This window comes from Artemia franciscana, chromosome 12, assembly GCF_032884065.1.
Source record: "Artemia franciscana chromosome 12, ASM3288406v1, whole genome shotgun sequence".
Lineage (NCBI taxonomy): Eukaryota > Metazoa > Arthropoda > Branchiopoda > Anostraca > Artemiidae > Artemia > Artemia franciscana.
Window position 1 is genome coordinate 34,713,424 of NC_088874.1, and position 21,947 is coordinate 34,735,370.

The 21,947-nt window shown below is 36.4% G+C and overlaps 1 protein-coding gene across 3 annotated transcripts in view; it reads left to right on the plus strand.

Annotated features, from left to right (window-relative positions):
- Positions 1-15,799, plus strand: part of LOC136034207 (two pore calcium channel protein 1-like) — a 53,901-nt gene extending 38,102 nt beyond the window's left edge. Inside the window, exons 9-11 of one of the 3 annotated variants that reach the window (XM_065715376.1) lie at positions 3,410-3,416; positions 3,854-4,075; positions 14,519-14,604. In XM_065715376.1, the coding sequence (XP_065571448.1) occupies positions 3,410-3,416; positions 3,854-4,075; positions 14,519-14,556 (267 nt within the window). In that variant the 3' untranslated portion in view covers positions 14,557-14,604. Of the gene's footprint in view, positions 1-3,409; positions 3,417-3,853; positions 4,180-14,518; positions 14,605-15,689 lie in introns of those variants that run through there. The other 2 variants (XR_010619141.1, XM_065715375.1) reach the window with 2 other exon arrangements.
- Positions 15,800-21,947: the final 6,148 nt, after the last annotated feature.

Consider the following 21,947-nt stretch of genomic DNA (forward strand, 5'->3'; position numbering starts at 1 on the left):
GAATAATCTTAGAAAGATGTGCGAATAATACGTGTTCTATCCAAGAAACTAGGGGAATAATATCACCAGTTGGCTACCGTTCAAGTTTAGTCATATTCATAATACTACTCATTTCTTTTTAATTCTTAAGAAATTCATCCTCAAAAGACTGAACTGCACTCAAGCGATACGTAAATTAACGTTTTGTTTCCTGTTTTATATCAAGAACTTGGCCTCTTCGAGGCAACCCATATCCTTAACTAAAACTTTGTTTTGTTTTTTGCTTTTTTTGAGATTGCGATCACCAAAGACTTCAGTGCGTTTTTCCTCAATCGGATTGTAGGTGCAACCTTAGCTTCGGCTGGTTTAAGGCACTGGTGATCATTTTTAAAATAAGGGTGTAACAGTTCACGTTCGTCACTTACCGGTGGAAAGCACCGGTATAACCAGTTTTGCACCGGCATAACCGGTGCAAAGATGTGAAACAGCCATGGAAAATTTAACAACAGTTAGCCAAGTACTGTCAGATAAAGCGGGATAAATTTTTAATAATCCACTTTTTAAGGCATTTAATCAGATGAAAAAACCATAACCAAAACCAACCGAAAACCAACCGAAACCATAACCAAAACCATAACCAAAAAAACCATAGACCAAAAACCAACAGATGAAAAACCATAACCAAGATTTAAGCTAATTTGAATTTAAACAATAGACATAGGTGATCCTAATCAAGTTCATCTATTTCTACACGAACATGAGAAGTTATAATGGCTGGTGAACAAACCACACTATATAGATTTGCAGCCTTCCAACTTGATTTATATAGGAAACGCGGTTATCTTTTTCAGTATTTTTTAATCAGAGAAAATTTGTAAGGCCATTTAATCGGCTAATTTATTAATTTCAATTATAATATCTAATTTATTAAAATTGAAACCACCTGCTAGCAGCCATGTGTAAACAAATGAAATTCAATTCAATAAATCATCGACTAAAAGTTTGTCACTTGACTTAACAAAGCTTGAGACAGATTCACCTTTATTTCTGTCGTGGGGAAAAATACACCTGGATCATGTCTGTATCACTGAGACTGACGGTCAAAAATCGGTTACGATGGATGATAGGAAATATGTGATAAAAAGAAAAGTTCCTTTTCACAAAACAGGCGGGCCTCCTGAGGGCCTGCCACATGTGCGCTCAGGATTGTTACCGGATTGTGTCAGAAAGCTTATCTTTTAAAACACACATTCAAAATCTACGATTAAAGATTTCAAGGTATGTTGGTTTAATGCGAAGGTAGAAGCTTTGTTTGCCCTACTCTGCTTTACGAAGTATTTATTTTGCTCTGATTCAGACTAATATTAATTATTGTTCTCTAGTATATTTATCTAGATTTAAAAGCCATATTAAACCAATACAGATTTTACAAAATAAAGCCCTAAGAATCCTTAAACTGTTTATTCCATCACCTATTGAACTTCCAAATAAGTCTTCTACTGCATCTTTATATACTTATCTAGATATACTTCCAGTCTCTCAGCAATTTGCTTTTGGTGCAATTCTTTTCAAAATCAATTATGACATTAAGAAATTACCGCCATATTACCTCCATCAAAGTTTGTTCTCCCAATCACAAGATTTACATAATTATAAAACTCGACAAAAAAAGGATATCTACATTGACAAGTATAATACTGAGAGATCTAAATTCGCTCCGTTTGTGTCAATAGCTCAGTGCTGGATGCTCACAAGACTCTTATTGATAATTTTTCCTCTATCCATTTAATAAAAAGGAAACTTAAATTTCATTTAGTTAAGGATTATTTTTAATTAAGTATCTTTTTAGTAAGGCAAAGTTTTTGTATGATTCGTTGCTCTGGGTGATTATGGGCCTCTCAGCTATCTTCCAGTATTAATTTATATTTAATAATATGGACATTTTTAATTTCTTCAATAGTATTGAATGATCCTGGGCTAGCTGCTACTTTCATATTATTGTTGTGTTATTGTATCTTTGCCGTCATGTTTATCTTTGTATTGTAGTGTGTTATTATTTTATCTTTGTCTAGGCCTAGTTTTTCGAGCTTGTCTCCCCATAGGCCTATGTCATTTATATATATATATATATGTGCGATTAATAAATAAATGAACTTGAACTTGAACAAACAGTAAAACCAGGCAGCAAACGTTCCTGTGGAAATAAAACATCGGAATTCTTCAGTAAGACCTCTAGGCTAGGGAATTTATCTTAGTTCTGTTTATATTGAACGAAGAAATAGAGATTCTGTTTAGTCACATGTAATTGATCAACACACTGCAGGCTTACCACGGGCTTGCGATTTCGGACGGTGAAAACCAAAACCCACGCGGTCACCACCGTAGTTTGCACACTACGGGATTTACAAGCCGAGTCTTTTGTCAGTTGATGCAGACCAGAGCACTTTTAATGCTTGAAGACAGCACTCCTGGAGTTAGCTGTACTATGGTGTGGATTATGACAATTTAAACACCAACGGGGGATATTTCGATTTTCAGAAACTCGAATAAGTTCGTAGTCAATCTTCAAGCCGAGCTTAAGAGCAGCTATCAATGAGGCTTGGCCACCGAAAGCTATCTTTACATGCGAGAGTTTCCGATACACAAAGCATCAACAACGCCTAGGCGTAATTTAAATTACATTCAATCAAGAGATTCGAAAATGTTTTTCGCAACCACAGAAACGCTTTCGCTCAATAACCTTCAAAAGTCGATCGCAGCTTTTTGTTTTGATGGATTATCGAAGTTATGCGGTGCTTTTGTGATTTAAATAGTTGCCCGATCTCATCAAAATTCCCTTGTAAGGCATTTGTTCTTTGACCGTGCACCAAGGAAATGATGATCATAGGCCGTCACATTTGTGGTTATAATAGTAAGATGTTGGAAATTGTTGAGCTATTTTGATAGCCGTGAATAGACAATGATTGGTAGGCAAGGTACTGCAGTGGGGGAACGAATGACAAAATCAGGCATATTAAACCAAGAATTGTGTACTTAAACTGTTCCAGCATGTCTTTAAGTTTATTGTACGTGGTCTTCACACCAACACGGTTGTGATGTTGGCCAGGGATAGCTAGCTTCTCCCAAAGCAGCAATTTAGTTTTCACAATATTCATCAATGCCGGACAATACACAAACAATTCTGAGTCAGAGTTCGTTTTACAGGTTACATAATTTATAATAAGCAATTATTTATTGTAACTCCGCTTACAGTTTAATAACATAAATAATCACTTTCCGTAGTTTAAATTCGGTCAACTTTTAAAATAAAGTTTCAGTCATTATATTTCCTTAGTTTGAGACGTTCACTTATTGACCACTAAGTGAGAACTAAATAATATATTATTCAGTTTGTTTATAATTTGGTGCATATTTAATATTTATAATTTAGTATAGAAGTAGCATAATTTGTTTATAATTTAGTTATAAATTAATGAATTCGTTGTGTTCTTTTTTCTAATGAACAGCAACTATAGGTAATTATCCTTTTCATAAAGTTTTGCAAATTATGCGTAGCTATTTTTTTCTTAAGTTTGACTGTTGCGCTTTATTCTTTACACCGCTTAATTTCATTATAATTGTCACGTATGTAAAAAATTTGCATATACAAATACGTGACACGCGTGATTTTTCATATTTTTTTTTGCACATATATGCGTTATGCTGTTTTCTACACATACTTGACAATGTTGTTCTAAAATCTTCTATTTGGTTGCTCTTTGTATTTTTTTAGACATTTATGGATAGCCAGTATCACATATGATATTTTCTATATATGTCTTAGAATATGGCCCTTAGTTTGTTGATATGTAATTTCCCTCTTTGTCATTTCTAGGTAAACGGGACACGTACCTTATTTTCCGTCTTTTAAACGTTTCAAGGACTGGTGTGCTGAATTTGTCAGAATTCCAACATGTCTTAGACGCCCTTCCCATTGTATGGAAGAAGAAGAAGGACAGTTGTAAACCTTATTTTAATTCATATCCGAAGCATTTTCGATTTATATGCAATCTGATTAGGAAGATAATGCTTTGGCAAAGTACACAATACTTTATATGTAAGTTTTTTTTTGGTTCGTTATTTTAAAACATCGCCTGTTAATGTTACGTGAATCGGAAATATTTATAAATACACCAAACAGAAAGCGGTGCTTAGGAGAACTAAAAAAGAAAAAGTGATAATTTTAGAGTAACACACCAACAAGGAAAGAGAAAGATATATAGGTGTTACGCTCAGTCACAAATATGAGATGAAGATTAATGACATAAAATAAGATAAACAAACGTAGGGGCACTAATTTTTATCTTGACTAAGATAATTTGCGAAGGAAGAAAACAGGATATAGTTCGCACACTCAGGGATATAAATTTGCAGTTATTCATTTGCCAATAAAATATCCCCCCCCCTATTCTTTGGAGAAAGGTCATACCCGCCTTCAGGGTGGCCGACAAGTTTGCAGTTTCCTCGGCTGATTTCTTTAACAGCAATGTCCTGGATGCTCAGGATCAATGTCCATCTTCCTTGATGTTGAATTCTATCGTTCTGTTCTTGCTGTATTACGTGGATGATAAGAGTTAAGAGCCAAGAGATCATATGGTATGAGCTCTAACAAAATTCTAAGAATCAATAGATTGATTTAAAAGGAAAATCAGAGACTTAATGCCGGTCAGGATTTAAAATAAGAGCTCTGAGTCACGATGTCCTTCTAAGTATCAAAATTCATTAAGATCCAATCACCCACTAGTAAGTTATAATTACTTGAAGGTTAGTCGTACACTGCAGCGGGTCACTGAAATTTTAAGTGTGGATCAAGAGGAATACCTCAAGATTGGTCCCCTGTTTAACTGGAAGAAGTCTGAACCAGCGTTCAGTTTGCAGTGCTTGCATCCCCCATTAATAGAACTTGAAAGCCGAGTAGTTCACCTTTTCGATAGATATGTGGGTACTTTATTTCGATATTCACAGAAAAAAGAAGCAAAAAACAACAAATACCAACTACATAGTAAAATAACAAGAGCTAAGAGCTCATATGGCACTTGTGACGAGGCATGAAGAGCTAAAAGCCAGGAGATCATATGGTATGAGTTCTAAAAAATTCTAAGAACCAATAGATTGATTTAAAAGGAAAATCGGAGGCTTAATGCTGGTCAGGATTTAAAATAAGAGCTCTGAGTCACGATGTCCTTCTAAATATCAAAATTCATTAAGATCCGATCACCCACTCGTAAGTTATAAATACCTCATTTTTTCTAATTTTTCCTCTCCCTTTAGCCCCCCTTTAGATGGTCCAATCTGGGAAAACGACTTTATCAAGTCAATTTGTTCAGCTCCCTGACACGCCTACCAATTTTCATCGTCCTAGCACGCCCAGAAGCACTAAACTCGCCAAATCACTGAACCCCTCCCCCAAAGAGAGCGAATCCAGTACGGTTACGTCAATCACGCATTAAGGACATTTGCTTATTCTATCATCCCGATCCTCCACTCCAAGCGTTTTCCAAGATTTCTCCGCAATGTCAGCAGATCTGGTCGGGATTTGAAATAAGAGCTCTGAGACATTAATTCCTTCTAAATATCAAATTTCATTAAGATCCGGTCACCCGTTCTTAAGTTAAAACTACCTCAATTTTTCCAAATTAACACCCCCCCCCAGCTCCTTCAAAGAGAACGAATCCGTTACAATTATGTCAATCACGTATCTAGAACTTGTGCTTATTCTTCCCATCAAGTTTCATCCCGATCTCTCCACTCTCAGCGTTTTCCAAGATTTCTGTTTCCTTCCTCCAACCCCCTATGTCCCCGGATCCAATTAGAGTCGAAAATGGAGCATCTGAAACATAAGATCCTTCTTTATATATCAAGTTTCATTAAGATCCGAGCACCTATTCGTAAGATAAAAATACCCCAATTTTCACGTTTTCCAAGAATTCCAGTTTCCCCCCCTCCAACTCCCCCCAATGTCACAGGATCTGGTCGAAATTTAAAATTAGAGCTTTAAAGCACAATATCCTTCTAAATATCAAATTTCGTTAAGATCTGGTCACCCTTTCGTAAGTTATAAATACCTCATTTTTCCGACTTACCCCCCCCCCCTCCCCAACTCCACCAAAGAGAGTAGATCCGGTCCGGTTATGTCAGTCACGTATCTTAGACAGGTTTTTATTCTTCACATCCAGTTTCATCCTGATCTCTCCGCTTTAAGTATTTTCTAAGATTTCCGGTCCACCCCTCTCCCCCCCCACCCAACTACCCCCCTCCAATGATGCTGAACCCGTTAGAGATTTAAAATAAGAGATATGAGTTACGAGGTCCTTCTAAATATGAAGTTTCATGAAGATCCGATCACTCCTTCGTAAGTTGAAAATACGTCTTTTTTTCTAATTTTTCAGAATTAAACCCCCCTCGCCTATAGAGCAGATCCGTTCCGATTATGTCAATCACATATCTAAGACTTCTGCTTATTTTTCCCACCAAGTTTCTTCCCGGTCCCTCCAATCTAAGCGTTTTCCATGATTTTAGGCTCCCCCCCCCCAAACTCCCCCCAATGTCACCAGATCCGGTCGGGATTTAAAATAAGAGCTTTGAGACACGATATCCTTCTAAATGTCAAATTTCATTGAGATCCGATCACCCGTTCGTAAGTTAAAAATACCTAATTTTTTCTAATTTTTCAGAATTAATCCCCCCCCCCGAACTACCTCAAAGAGAGTGGATCCGTTTCGGTTATATCAATCATGTATTTAGGACTCGTGCTTGTTTTTCCCACCAAGTTTCATCCTGATCCCTCCGCTCTAAGTGTTTTCCAAGATTTTAGGTTTCTCCCTCCCAATTCCCCCCCCCCCCAATGTCACCAGATCCAGTAGAGATTTATAATAACATCTCTGAGACTCGATATCCTTCCAAACATCAAATTTCATTTAGATCAACCGTTCGTAAGTTAAAAATACTTCATTTTTTCTATTTTTCCGAATTAACCGGCCCCCCACTATCACCCTCCCAGATGGTCAAATCGGGAAAACGACTATTTCTAATTTATTCTGGTCCGGTCCCTGATAAGCCTGCAAAATTTCATCGTCCTAGCTTACCTGGAAGTGCCTAAAGTAGCAAAACCGGGACCGACAGACAGACCGACAGATAGACCGACAGAATTTTGCGATTACTGTAAGTCACTTGGTTAATACCAAGTGCCATAAAAACAACTAAGATTACACATTTTAAAGAAAAAAGAAAATACATAAAACACTATCTAAAAATCGATTCTATTTGTACAAGATAAAAACCCATTCACAATTGTCCGGACACTGTTATTTCTAATTATTAGCGGTAAATCAAACGACTCTCTTCTTCAAGTGTGTCCATGTTCACCTAATTCAAGGTCCATTGCAGTACGCTCTCCACAGCATACAGGATTTCCGGACCTACCCATCACTACATTCGTGGTTGCTTCTCATTGAGCATCTTAAATGTTGAATTTGAATCGAAACTCTTTGTCACGTGTGAATTCCGTTTTTAGCCGTCAGATCTTTACTAGCTAGTCTTTACAATGCAGTAGCCTTCCTTTCTGTTGCAAAAGTGTGTTTTTACCAGGTTGTAATTTTGTTTTGTATGTATTTATGTACATTGTAGCTTTGATCTTTCAGAAGATTTTTACGGTTGTTTCTAATGAATGGTAGAATATATCACCTAGAAAAAGGGGGTGCTAAATGATCCTAGCCGAGTGGTTAGTGCGTTAGACTTAGAAATCCTTTTGTCCACGTGGACAGGGGTTAGAGCACTGGAGTCTTACCCAGAGTCGACCCAGCTCAAAATGGGTAGCTGAAGAAATCTGGAGGAAACAGACGGAAGCGTCCGATGATTTGCTCCAACCACGCATTGCACGTCCCGCCGAAGGCAGTTAGTCAGGAGATCGGTACATGCGATGTGCAGACCATTGGCCAGCATGCGAAAAAGTTTTTTTTTTTAAATGATGCTGCCGTTAGTGTTTGAAACCGTGAAACATCCCTAACTCATCCATCCCCCACTCATGTATTTGTACATTTTAAAGTAAGGTTACCTTCATCCATCAAAACTTTGCTGATATTTAGCATTAGTTCTGAAGGTGAAAATATAATATCTGTAGTTTTAGGTAAAACTGAATAGAAATATGACCTTCAGACTGCAGACTGGTAACATTTCTGAAATACTTTTAACACCTGATAATTTTAAAAAGCAGTTAACAGTAGCCGACTGATCAAAAAGAAGTACCGAAGAATAGAAATGACGAAAAAATGTACTGAACAAAAAGAAGAAGTAATAGAAGGATGTAGGTTGGTTTCTTAGCGGGAATTTGAAACAGGTTGAAGAGATAAATTATAATTAAAATACGATTCCTGTTGTACTGTGGTGGCGCAGTGGATTTGACCTTAGCTTAAGCTAAGGTAATACGGTAATACGGTAATACGGGACCCAGAGATGGAATCACGCTGCAGGAATGCACTGCAGGGGCCGACGCAGGGACCATAGTAGTCAAGAAGCGTCGTTAATTCTTAAATAAAAAATAAAATATAATTAAAATACTCCTTTAGCAAAAGATTAGACTTTCAAAAAGTGCGTAAACGTGTCGGTAAAAGTAAAGAAATTGTCACTTGAATAGGAAAAATGCTGAGAGGTAATCTATGGTTTGAACCTATTCAAAATTACGTCCAATAAACTGATATTTATTTTGTTTTATCTTATTACAGGCTTCGTAGCTCCATCACGAGTGATGATATTCCACTCGTCCTAGTAATTACCTCATTTTCCAACACTGAGGTATTTGTTATACCTCCTCTTGAACGCGTCAAGGGAAGGATTTTCCGGGATTACCTCTGCTGGCAAGCTATTCCATGCGACGACCAACCGTCGGGTTGAACGTTTTTAAAAATACTTGGCGGGGATTACTCCGCTCAAGGTAGACTTGACGAGCTGTATGTCAGCGAGTTGGTCGCAAAATCTTTGCTCTGTCAGAAACAAGCTTTGATAGCTCCTCTGATGGAGAGTTATACATGTACTTTGACATGGACGCCACGTCAAAGTGTTCCTGGATCAACTGTTGAGTTTTTGCTATCGTGTTGCAGAGGTTGCTGCAGGAACTGCTCGATTTTGAATCCGTTAGAGTAGGGCGATGCGGCTTTTTGGTGCACCAGCGAAGAGAGGACATGCATATTCTATGATAGGTCTGGTACACGAAATGAATAGTGGCAGAATCGATTCATGAGGGATAAGACTTCTGTATCTTAGGATAAATCCTAGCTTCTCGGAGCAAGAGGATCTAATTTCGCTGAGATGCTGAGTCCATGAGAGATTCGAAGAGAAGTTAACTCCAAGTAGGTGTAGTATATCAATTTGTGTTATTGCCTTTCCTTAGAAGGCAAAATCAGGATCAATCCTCATATTACGTGCCTTAGAAATTGGTAGCTCTTTCGTTTTCGAAGCGTCAAAACTGACTAGCTACACATCTGCCCACTTCGGAATTTTCTTCAGGTCAGCCTGAAGCTCCTTGTGGGGTGCCCTGGGATCATCTACTATTACTACTAACAACTCACCGCAGTACCAAGCCTCCTGAAGCCAACACAACTACGCATTCTCCTCCTCCATCCCAATCTATTTAAAAGTCTCCCTCTTTACACCCTCCGAGGAAGCCCCCATTTCTTTCAAATCTTTCTTTATGACATCCTTGCACCCCAACCGCAGACGACCTACTTTTCGTTTAGCCCTAGACGGTTTGGCGAAAAGGACATTCTTTGGTAATCCATCATCCTTTTTAGATAACTTTGAAGACCACACTGCCTTTCCATGACGAAAATATAACAGTTCAAAATAGGGATGAAACCTTTTAATTGACAGTGAAATAAATATACAATTTTTTAATTGGATATTTCGAACACATATACAGGGTCCATCATCAGCAGTAAAACTTTTCAATCAGCAGTTTTACTGCTGATGATGGACACTGTATATGTGTTCGAAATATCCAGTCAAAGAATTTTATTTTTGTTTTACTGTCAAATAAAAGGTCTCACGTTATAGCCTTAGAAAGCAGGATTGAATCCCACTTTTCATACGGCCTACTGTTTGAAATACGGTCTGTCAGCTGGGTACCCTGAACAATCCGTTGGCATTTTCTCTGGAAAACTTCAGCAAATATTCATCTGCTTTTCGTAGCGCCCGTGCTTCAGAGCCATACTTGAAAACTGTCATCGCTGTAGCTTCCATTATCCTAATCTTGGTTTGCCCACTCATCTTTCTATTCTTATAAACTTTTTTTTAACTGTGAAAAAACACCCTGAGCCCTGGATATTCTACTTTTAACATCTCCACGGCTCCCACCGTCTTTACTAATAATACTACCAAGGTAATACTACCAAATACTACCAAAGTGAAGCTGCCCACCTGATCAATCTTTTCTTTACCCAACGTCACCTTTTCATCTTCACTTATTCCTAGCCTTAGTAACTCAGTCTTCTTAAACGTTATTTCCAAACCTATTCTAGCACCCTGAATTCGCAAAACATCTAAAAACTCATTCATTTTGCTCCCACTTTCATCTAGGATGCTTAAATCGTCAGCGTAATCTAAGTTCAGGAGAGTTTTTCCTCCCCATTTGATTCTGTGGTCTCCCATTTCCTTTCCTTCGCTTCTTAAGACAAAATCTATCGAAATGATCCATATAAAGGGCGATAAAACACAACCTTGCTTAACTCCTGATTAAGTGAGAGAGAGAGAGAGAACAGTTTACTAAACAACTTTCGTAGCTTATGTAGTTTGCTGTTGCAAAAACGTTAAAAACAAAATTATGCACTGTTAAATATAGACGTAACAAAAGGCACAAATTAAATATAATATTGGTGTGTCCGTGCATGTATAGGAATCAGTTTGGACTTCTGTCTGGTTCTGCTGTCAGTCGGGCCGTCTGCTGGTAAGATGTCTCGATGGGCTGGGTAAAAGCAATGCTTTTCCAAGCCTCACAATGAGTTCGGACAATCTTTGTTCTAGGCACTGAATGTTCAGTGTAATGAGTTTCTCTTGGTAAGGAATATCTCTAGAACCTTGAATAAACCTAACTGCTCTTTTTTGCACTGACTCTAGGTCGTACATCAGGTGAGCAGTGTGTAGCACTAAAGGGCCCAATACAGGGCAGGCATACTCCGGGACTGGTCGCACATAAGAAAGATATGCGTGGAGGAGGATTTTGACATCGCAACCTAAGTGACGGATTTTGGACAGTGTTTGAAGGGAAGCATTACCATTCCTAATTAGACTGTCAACATGTGCGGCAAAGAACAGTCTCTGGAGAAAATAACACCGACCATCTTTACTTCTGACACGACAGGAAATGCAGCTTCAGGGGGGGGGGATCAATAGCACATTGATTGTACGTCAGGTACGATACAATACATGACGGTACTGTATCGATTGACGGTTTCTGAGTGAGCAAAAAATACGTCTGGAGTTGCGACCGGAGTTGAACACACTACTAATAACAAATGCTCCTTTAGCAAAAGACGTCTGCTCGACTTCCCAAAAAAAAGACATCTTGTGGACTTGCAAACGAGTCAATAAGGTCGAAACTCTGATATTTTAGGTTTTGACTTGGGTTTTAGTTTTTGACAAAGGACGCATATGGTTAAAATACATCTGATTTTATCTATAATATTTGATCATTTAAGGAACTTGGGGTTTATTTTTCATGTAAAAGCAACGCATAGAGTTAAAATACATCTTTTTTATTCAAAATATATAAGCATTTTAAGAAATTTGGGTTTTAGATTTCAGAATAAGAAACCACAAGAATAAAATAAATCTTGTTTTGTTGAAAATATTTGATCATTTCAGAAATTTGGTTTTAGTTTGTAATAATAGGAAATATATTTGGTTCGTTAATTTTTTTGTTTTGCAATAAGCATTGTGTGCTTTTTAATAAGAATTTGTAATTTTTAGGATGTATTTTTGTTTTGTAATAATTAATTTTAGTTTTTTATGAAGTAGTTTGCGTTTTGTAAGAAGAATTTGTGATCTTGTAGGATGAATTTTTTACACCAATACTAAGCAATACTTTTCAATTGGCTTTTTATGTCATTTCTCTCATATGGGCTTTCGGTTCATCGCTCAAAATAAAATTAACTTTATTAATTTTGATAATATGCATGTCCCATTTAAGAATCCTTTTTAAAAGGCTTTATTGTGTCACTTTCTTAATATGGTTGTCACATCATTGCTTAACGTATATACGACTCTATTAATTTGGATTTTATGCATATCCCAATACTAAACAATACTTTTTAAAAGGCTTTATTCTATGACTTCCCTCATAGGGCTGTAGTAACACCGCTTAAAATATGTACGACCTTATTAATTTCAGCCTTATGCAAATCCCCAATAATAAGCAATACTGTTCAAAAGACTTTATGCTATCATTTCAGTCATAGGGCTATCAGATCATTGCTTAAAATGTATACGCTTTTATTTACTTTTGACTTTATGTATGCCCCAATTCTAAACAACAATTTTAAAAAAAGCTTTAGTTTATTATTTCACTTATAAGGCTGTTGTAGCATCGCTTAAAATATATATGACCGTATTAATTTTGACTTTATGCTTACCGCAATACTAAAAAAACATCAAACATTACTTTTAGAATAGGAAAAATCACGAGTAACATATCTATGTCATCTTCTTTTCGTATTTCGAAATATCACAAAGTAATTTTTTGTTTGAACATATTTTATGTAATTTTTATACATTAAAAAAAGTTGAAAATTTTTGTCCCAAAAAATTCTGAGTAAAAAAAGAAAAATGTCATAAGCTACCAGCTTTATTTTTCTACTGGGAAAAATCACGACTAATATATCTATATCATCTTCATTTCGTATTTTGAAAATATCTCAAGTGATTTTTTTTGTTTTAAGTATATTTTATGTGATTTTAAGACGTGAAAAAATTCCAAATTACAAAATTAAAGTTAAAAAATCGAAATTAAAGTTAAAAAAATCAAGTACAAAATAGGGGCAAAAAGCTGGGGGAGGGACACTGGGTCCCTCGGATGTTGGACATGGAGGACCATAAATTCCATAGAAAAAATGCCATAGCAATTTATTCACTGGGGAGCATAACTTCGCCGATTTACTATACGCAGCCGCGTTATTTGACCAGATTTCATTCAATCCAGATAAAAAATTTATTCATAGGATTAAATCATCACAACACGTATTTCAACTTTCTTTTGTTCATCATTTTCAGGCAGGAATTTAAAAATGAGATGTCGGCTGGATTATGTTAATGAATTATCTCTTGTAGTATTATTATGTAAGTAGGTCAATGACCCGAATACCCAAATAAGGGTGTAAGCCTGTGTCTATTGATGCTATACTACTAAAAACAGGCCCCTGTCTTGGAATAAGAAGCTTTTTTAAAAGTACCAAAGATATTTAGCTTGAAGAGCGAGGGACTGAAGAGATACCAACTTCCCTCTTTTACAGAATAGTTTTGTTCGTTGAACTTTAATTCTTACTTTCAGTTGAAAAAAACTAGTTCATGATTTGATTACTTCCAGAAAGATGAACAGGATTTAAAAAAGGCCTTTAGATGGTTTTCCACCAGAACCCATCGTCATTCTGAAAGAATATAAAACTCTTTTTATTTATTCTGACTCTTATTCTGGGTCAAGTTGTCGATATTTTCAACTTGCAAAAGCTTGCATTGAATTTCGGCTTCCTTTTTGTAGTTATGTCCTATGGAGCAAAACAAATTTTATGGTATACTGACTATACAAGAACTAAACGCACACTAACCATAACAAGAATACAGGGTTTTTTCCTGGCAAACATAATACTGATCAACAATCGCAAGAACACATTTGTTGATCAACAATTATGGATCAACAGTAATCTGGGTGATATCAGAAATTTTTAATGCTATTGGAAGAAAACGCCAATATTTTCAAAATCAATGGAACATTGTTTTACTATTTTCAGTTAAATTCGTGTTTGCTTCCATAATTTTCACTGTTTGTACACATTGTTTTACTGTCCGATAAAGTTAAGAACGTTTCAGTTAGAAAGAAAAAAAATCTTCGATTTCTTTTTGAGTATCCAAAAGAGAATACCTTCTCATGTTTTATGGTAGGTTAGAGATCAAGCTAGTAATAAATATAACGGTGTTATGGCAAAATAACCCATTTACCCATAGTTAACCTTAAATAGTGACCCAGGCTCTCGCCTGGTTAACTATCAACTACAACTGCAACCAAGTCCTCTACATTAGTCAGAGGACATTATTTTCTAATTAATTTCTGATACCGAACAACCTATTTTGTAACTCACTCACACTTCCATATACACCATTTTCTTATTTTTAAAGACTCCGGTTTCCATTTTTAAGACTCCGATTGCCATTTTAAAGACTCCAATTCCATTTTAAAGACTCTGGTTGCCATTTTTTTTTAAAGACTCCGATTTCCATTCCATTCAGACTTCATTTTTAGACTTTCAGACCATTTCAGAGAAGACGCTGACGCTGTAATTGACCTTCGACGTTTAAATGTTAACTATCAACTGCAACTGCAAAAAAAGTGATCTGAAGACATTTTTTCTAATTAATTTCCGATATCAAACTACCTTTTTGGTAAGTTACTCACACTTCAAGATATACTATTTTCTAAGTTTGCCATTTTTATAAAGACTTCATTTGCAAGATCATTCATTTGTATATTCGCAACAGGCCCAATATCAGACACTTTAACCAGCGTTTCTCAATCTCATAAGCATAAAAGGTATTGCTAGATGGCAAATTTTGTTTCTGAAAAAATCATTATATTAGAAGCCGACGATCTCCCCAGCTTGATTGATAGAGGGTCAAAAACTATAATCAAAGGACCTAATTGAACCGTTGATAAGCCGATCTACGTAATGCTAAAAAAAGGATCACAAAATTGGTTAATTCCTGGTTTGGATTTCAATGCAAGCCAATTTTGTAAGAAAACTATTTCCCGATTTTCTGGCTGCTTTTTAATATATTTATCAGAAAATGTTCTTGGAAACTTCTTATAATAGTCTTGGTTAAATTATCTTCTAAAAAATTAAGTTCTAGCCTACCTGTCAAGCGTTACTAAGATCTAAAAAGAAAAGCAAGATTCTATTCAAGTAAGATTCCCCGTGCAGAAAACTCCCTCCACGAAAAATTATCCCCCTCTGCAAAAAACTTCTCTGCGGAAAATCCTTCCTCCGGGAAAACTGTCCCCACATATAAAATAACGATCGTATTTTTAAAGTACTAGAAAAATTATGCGTACTTTATTAATTTAGCTGTTGGGCGTTATAGCATAGATATACACATCCATAAACAAAATTACTATGCACAAAATGTAAGGAAAAGAAAGCAATTGGCAAGTATCTATGTTCAGAGGTATTTTCAGTCAACGTAAAAAGTAATCAAAAGGTTAGGATACCTTTGGAGGGGGGGGGGAGTTACAACTAAAGACTTCACAAGTGTGCTCAGCGACTTCTTAAATTTGTTGGCAATCGGATAGACAGTGTAGCAATGCATTTGGTGGGTTAATATTTCGCAACAGTATTATTGGTACGCCTCGAGATTCTTTGGAGATCCAGGGAATTTAAAAATTCTGATGGATGGTTAATCGCTTCATTTGATTCCAGGACTGTGTCGACTGATTTGTGAATGACTGCCTGGTCTCGAATCTTGGTCAGAATAATATTGTTGATTTCCTGGAAGTCTTTGTTCTTGGCTGCCAGAATCGCTCGTTCACTTAGCCATTTATGATTTTTATAAAAGGTTAGAATATTCGGAGATATTTTTTCAACCAAATCATTTTTTGACGTCACTAGATTACAGAATTCAGGAGGTAGTTGTATACGTCCTAAAATTGAGTCAACTGGGAGCTTTCCGTTCCCAATTGCCAGCAATTGAGCTGAAAATATTTCAGCAGAAGGATCGTTTTGGAATCGGACACGACTATTTATAGTTAACTAGCTGTTGGGTTAGCGCTTTGCGCCACCCGAACACCTATTTGGTTGGGGCGCTTCGCACCCCCCAAGCCCCCCCCCCGCTCGCGTAAGTCGTTACGCGCCATATTAGTTACGTGCCATTGTAGTTGTGTCTCTGTGTCCCACCTGTGAATATAGATTTTATGTATATATATAATATATATATATATATATATATATATATATATATATATATATATATATATATATATATATATATATATATATATATATATATATATATATATATATATATATATATATATATATATATGTTTTTAACTACATGAAACTTGCAAATATACAACATTCTTCGCTGTCCCATTGTCTGTGCATATAAATAGATTGTCAGGTTTACCGACTCTTGAGCATGCAACATATAATTGTCCATGGGAAAAACAATCCGTATTCAGATCTATACCTCATTATTCTAATGATTGCCCTTGAGCTTTGTTGATAGTGATTGCTAATAAAACATTCTTTGTGTCCCCATCGTCATTTATATATCCCCCCTTTGTCCGCCGGCGTCCCCATTGTAGTTGTGTCCCTGTCGTCATTTATAGTCGACAAACATGACGTCAGTCGACACACCATCCCAGTCGTCATTTGTGTCCCGGTGTCCCAGTCTGTAATTTCTCTTTGAGTGTCCCGGTCGTCACTTATATTCCCTGTGTCCGGTCTGTATATACATTCGTTTTTAAATTGGTATATGATGAAATAATTTTTTTGTTTTTCTCCTTCTTAGTTTTTTTTGGTTTTTACCCTTTTTTTAGCTTTTTCAGTTTTTTCTTTTTAGTTTTTTTTTGTAGCTTTAACCTTTTCTAGTTTTTTTTTAAAATTTTTTCTTTTTCTCCTTTATTTTTCATTTTTTTTCCTTTTTTTAGTTTTTTTTTCCTTTTTCAGTTTTGAGTTTTTTTTTTTCAGTTTTTAGTTTTTTTAGTTCTTTTTCTAGTTTTTAATTTTTTTTCTTTTTAGTTTTTTTTTGTAGTTTTACCTTTTTTTTAGTTTTTTTTTTTAGTTTTTTTAGTATTTTCTTTTTAGTTTTTACCTTTTTTAGTTTTTTTTCTTCTTTTGTATTAATGCTAAAGCCAAGGTTCGAACCTGTAACCTCTCGGACCTATAACATGGAATATAACGATTTACCAACTCAGCTACTTCGGCTTGAATACATTTACCTTTTTTTTATTTTATTTTTTTAGTCTTCTTTTTCTCCTTAATTTTTCAGTTTTTTTCCTTTTTTATTTCTTTTATTTTTCAGTTTTTAGTTTTTTTAGTATTTTTTTCTTTTTAGTTTTTTTGTAGTTTTTACCTTTTTAATTTTTTTGTTTTTTACTTTTTATAAGTTTTTTTTTAGTTTTTCAGTTTTTTTAGTATTTTCTTTTTAGTTTTTACCTTTTTTTAGTTTTTTTTTCTTTTTTTGTATTCAAGGTTCGAACCTGAAACCTCTCGGACCTAGAACCTGAAACATAACGCTCTACCAACTCAGCTACTTCAGCTTGAATACAATCGATTTTGAATTGGTATATGATGAAATAATTCAGACATCATATGCGGACAGACAGACAAACAACTTATTTTTATACTAGCTGTTGGGGTGGCGCTTCGCGCCACCCCAACACCTAGTTGGTGGGGCGCTTCGCGCCCCCCCGCGCGCGTAAGTCGTTACGCGCCATATTAGTTACGCGCCATTGTAGCTGTGTCCCTGTGTCCCACCTGTGAATAGAGATAGATATAAATATATATTTTTAACTACGTAAAACATGCGAATATACAACATTCTTCGCTGTCCCATTGTCTGTGCATATAAATAGCATTTATATTCCCTGTGTCCCGGTCGTCATTTGTGTCCTGGTGTCCCAGTTTGTATTTTCTCTTTGAGTGTCCCGATCGTCATTTATATTCCCTGTGTCCCAGTGTCCCGGTCGTCATTTGTGTCCCGGTCTGTAATTTTTATTCAAACAATCAATGTGTCTCAGTCGTCAATTATTTATCCCACCTGTGCCCCCGGCGTCCCCGTTGTAGTTGTGTCCCTGCGTCACGGTCGTCATTTATATTCCCGGTCGTGATTTGTGTCCGGGTGTCCCAGTCTGTAATTTTTCTTTGAGGTTCCTGGTCGTCATTTATATTCCCTCTGTGTAGGTAGTCATTTGTGTCCCGGTCTGTAATTTATCTTTGAGTGTTTTTTCTTTTTAGTTTTTTTAGTTTTTTACATTTTTTCAGTTTTTTTTCTTCTTCTTTATTTTTCAGCGTCACTATGAAGTACATATCGCCGAACCTTTGTTTTTTAACTTAAATCTGGTAGGCATTGATGACCTTATCCAAGTCAAAATCCCAAACCCAATCATCATCGCTATCATTTTCAGTTTTGATATGTTTTGACTCTCGCTTTCCAGGTGGATTTTCATCTAACTGCGCGGTTTTGCGTTCTTTAGCCGCAAGCCTGTTTTCTTGCTGTTCTTGTGATTCCTCGGCACGCTTTCTTTTCTTACTTTCTCTATCAGCTGCAAGCCTGTTTTCTTGCTGTTCTTGTGATTCCTCGGCACGCTTTCTTTTCTTACTTTCTCTATCAGCAGCAAGTTTTTTGGCATAGACTCTTTGAGCAGCTTCCTCGGCTGTTGCCATTGTAGGTTCTTCAGTCATTTTACAATTAAACATTTTTCCGTGAACGCATGTCTTAAATACCATTAATGACGTCACCGTCATAGCAAAAATGACAACTAACTTCATGACGCATAACTCCAAGCCACCTCCCGCGCGCATAAGTCGTTACGCGCCATTGTAGTTGTGTCCCACCTGTGAATATAGATAGATATATATTTTTAACTACGTAAAACTTGCGAATATACAACATTCTTTGCTGTCACATTGTCTGTCCATATAAATAGATTGTCAGGTTTGTGTCCCGGTATCCAAGTCTGTAATTTCCCTTTGAGTGTCCCGGTCGTCATTTATATTCCCTCTGTTCCGGTTGTCGTTTATGTCCCGGTCTGTAATTTCTCTTCGAGTGTCCTTATTACCTTTTTTTCTTTTTTCAGTTTTCTTTTTCTTCTTTATTTTTCAGCGTCACTATGAAATACATATCGCCGAACCTTTGTTTTTTTAACTAAAATCTGGTAGGCATTGATGACCTTATCCAAGTCAAAATCCCAAACCCAATCATCATCGGTATCATATTCAGTTTGATATGTTTTGATCCTCGCTGTCCAGGTGGATTTTTTTATTTTTGTTTTTTTAGTTTTCTTTGTCTCCTTTATTTTTTAGTTTTTTCCCTTTTTTTAGTTTTTTTTATTAGTTTTAGTTTTTTTCTTTTTAGTTTTTTTTGTAGTTTTTACCTTTTTTTAATTATTTTCTTTTTTTGTATGGTTCTAACTTGGAACCTCTCGAACCTAGAACCCGGAACATAACGCTCTACGAACTCAGCTACATCGGCTTGAATACTTTCATTTTTGAATTGGTATATGATGAAATAATTCAGACGTCATATGCGGACAGACAGACAGACAACGAAATTACAGATCAGGACAACAGGACACAAATGACAACCGGGACACAGGGAATATAAATGACGACCGGGACACTCAAAGAGAAATTACAGACTGGGACACCAGGTCACAAATAACGACCGGGACACAGGGAATATAAATAACGACCGGGACACAAGGACACAACTAAAACGGGAACACCGGGGGGGGGGCAAAGGGGGGATATATAAAAGACGACCGGGACACAGGGAATGTTCAAGGGCAATCATTAGAATAATGAAGTACAGATCTGAATACGGATTTTTTTTTCCCATGGACAATTATATGTTGCATGTTCAAGGGTCGATAAGCCTGATAATCTATTTATATGCACAGACAATGGGACAGCGAAGAATGGTGTATATTCGAAAGATATAAGTATATAAGGCTTTGTATATGACGTCATTATAAGATGACACTACAGACCGGAACAGTCAAAGAGAAATTACAGACCGGGACACTGGGACACAAATGACGACCGGGACACAGTGAATATAAATGACGACCGGGACACTCAAAGAGAAATTACAGACTAGGACACCGGGACACAAATGACGACCGGGACACAGGAAAAATAAATGGACACGGGGAATATAAATGACGACCGGGACTCTCAAAGAGAAATTACAGACCGGGACACAATCACGAGCGGGACACCGGGACACAGGGAATATAAATGACAACCGGGACACTCAAAAGAGAAATTACAGACCGGGACACCGGGACACAAATGACCGAGACACAGGAAATATAAATGACAACCGGGACAAAGGGACACAACTACAACGGGGACGCCGGGGGCACAGGGGGGATATATAAATGACGACGGGGACACAGGGAATATTCGATTAGCAATCACCATCAACAAAGCTCAAGGGCGATAATTAGAATAATGAGGAATAGATCTGAATACGGATTTTTTTTCCCATGGACAATTATATATTGCATGTTCAAGAGTCGGTAAACCTGACCATCTATTTATATGCACAGACAATGGGACAGCGAAGAATGTTGTATATTCGCAAGTTTTATGTAATTAAAAACATATAAATATCTATCTATATTCACAGGTGGGACACAGGGGCACAACTACAATGGTGTGTAACTAATATGGCGCGTAACGACTTACGCGCGCGGGGGGGGGCTTGGAGGGGGGTGCGAAGCGCCCCCACCAACTAGTTGTTGGGGTGGCACGAAGCGCCAGAGAGAGAGAGAGAGAGAAAGACTTGAAGGCAAAATATTATAGAATTTTCTTATACATTTGTCCCTATTTTTGGGAAAAGAATTCATAAAGGTAAGAATCAAGTGCTTTGACAATATAATTTACATATCTAAAGTGCAATTGATCGGATTGGCTTTTGAAAGGCTCAATTGTCCTACTATTTGAAAACTTGTCTTGAATAAAATATGAAGAAATGTCGTGTTTTGAAACATATTTACCTTTCTAATTTTTGTCTCATTTCTCAACTTGGTAAATGCAAACGCTACGAAAATGCTTTAAATGCAAACAAAAAAAATGCAAAGAAACAGTCCAGAGGTAATTTTATCTACAGACTTTTTGGTTTTCCGACGAGTTAAGACAATTTTGGTAAATGTCAAAATTTGAAAACTTCTAAATTGGCAGGCGCTAGCCTATTTTTAATACTTTTTTCCAATGATAAAAGAGATTATATTATGTGACAACTGAAAACAATACAAAAATCAAGAATTCAACGCTTAAAAATAAAATAAAATAATGATCAAGAATTAAACTTCCTAGTTTTGGCTGGAAACCACTAGCCTCCATAGATGCTGGAGAAATACCTCAAGAGACACATCATCGGTAAGTATAGCTCCACCCTAAAAAGAAAAAAAGCGAAATGATTTTCATCACACACGAGACCACACAAGACTAAAAAAATAATTTGGCAGAGAATGGCAAACCCCATACACAACATATTTTCATCTGAACTGTATATGACATTTTACATCATTGATTTTTTTTTCCTTTGACTATATGAGACGATATCTTTTACTGTTAAAATTCGACTTCTCATGAATACCATATCAGTATTTTCGCGGAAGAATTATGACTGAATAACACCATAGTCACAGCTCTTGATAAAACAAAGCCAAGATTTATGAATGCCATATTTTTCCTTGATGAACGTCAACTTCAAACGACTTTCTACAGTTTGATCGTTACCACAGATCAGCTTGACGTCAGATTCTCCGATAGCACATTTATACTGCAGGAGCAGAAAATTGAAATGGGAAAAAATTGTTTTGAAAAGCTCAGGATTTCTGTTCCGGGAGGGGGGATTGAAAAAATTGAAACAAACTATAGACAATCATTACGTTTTAACGAGTTAGACAAAAATTCCAAGAGGGGGCGGGGCTCGAACCTCTT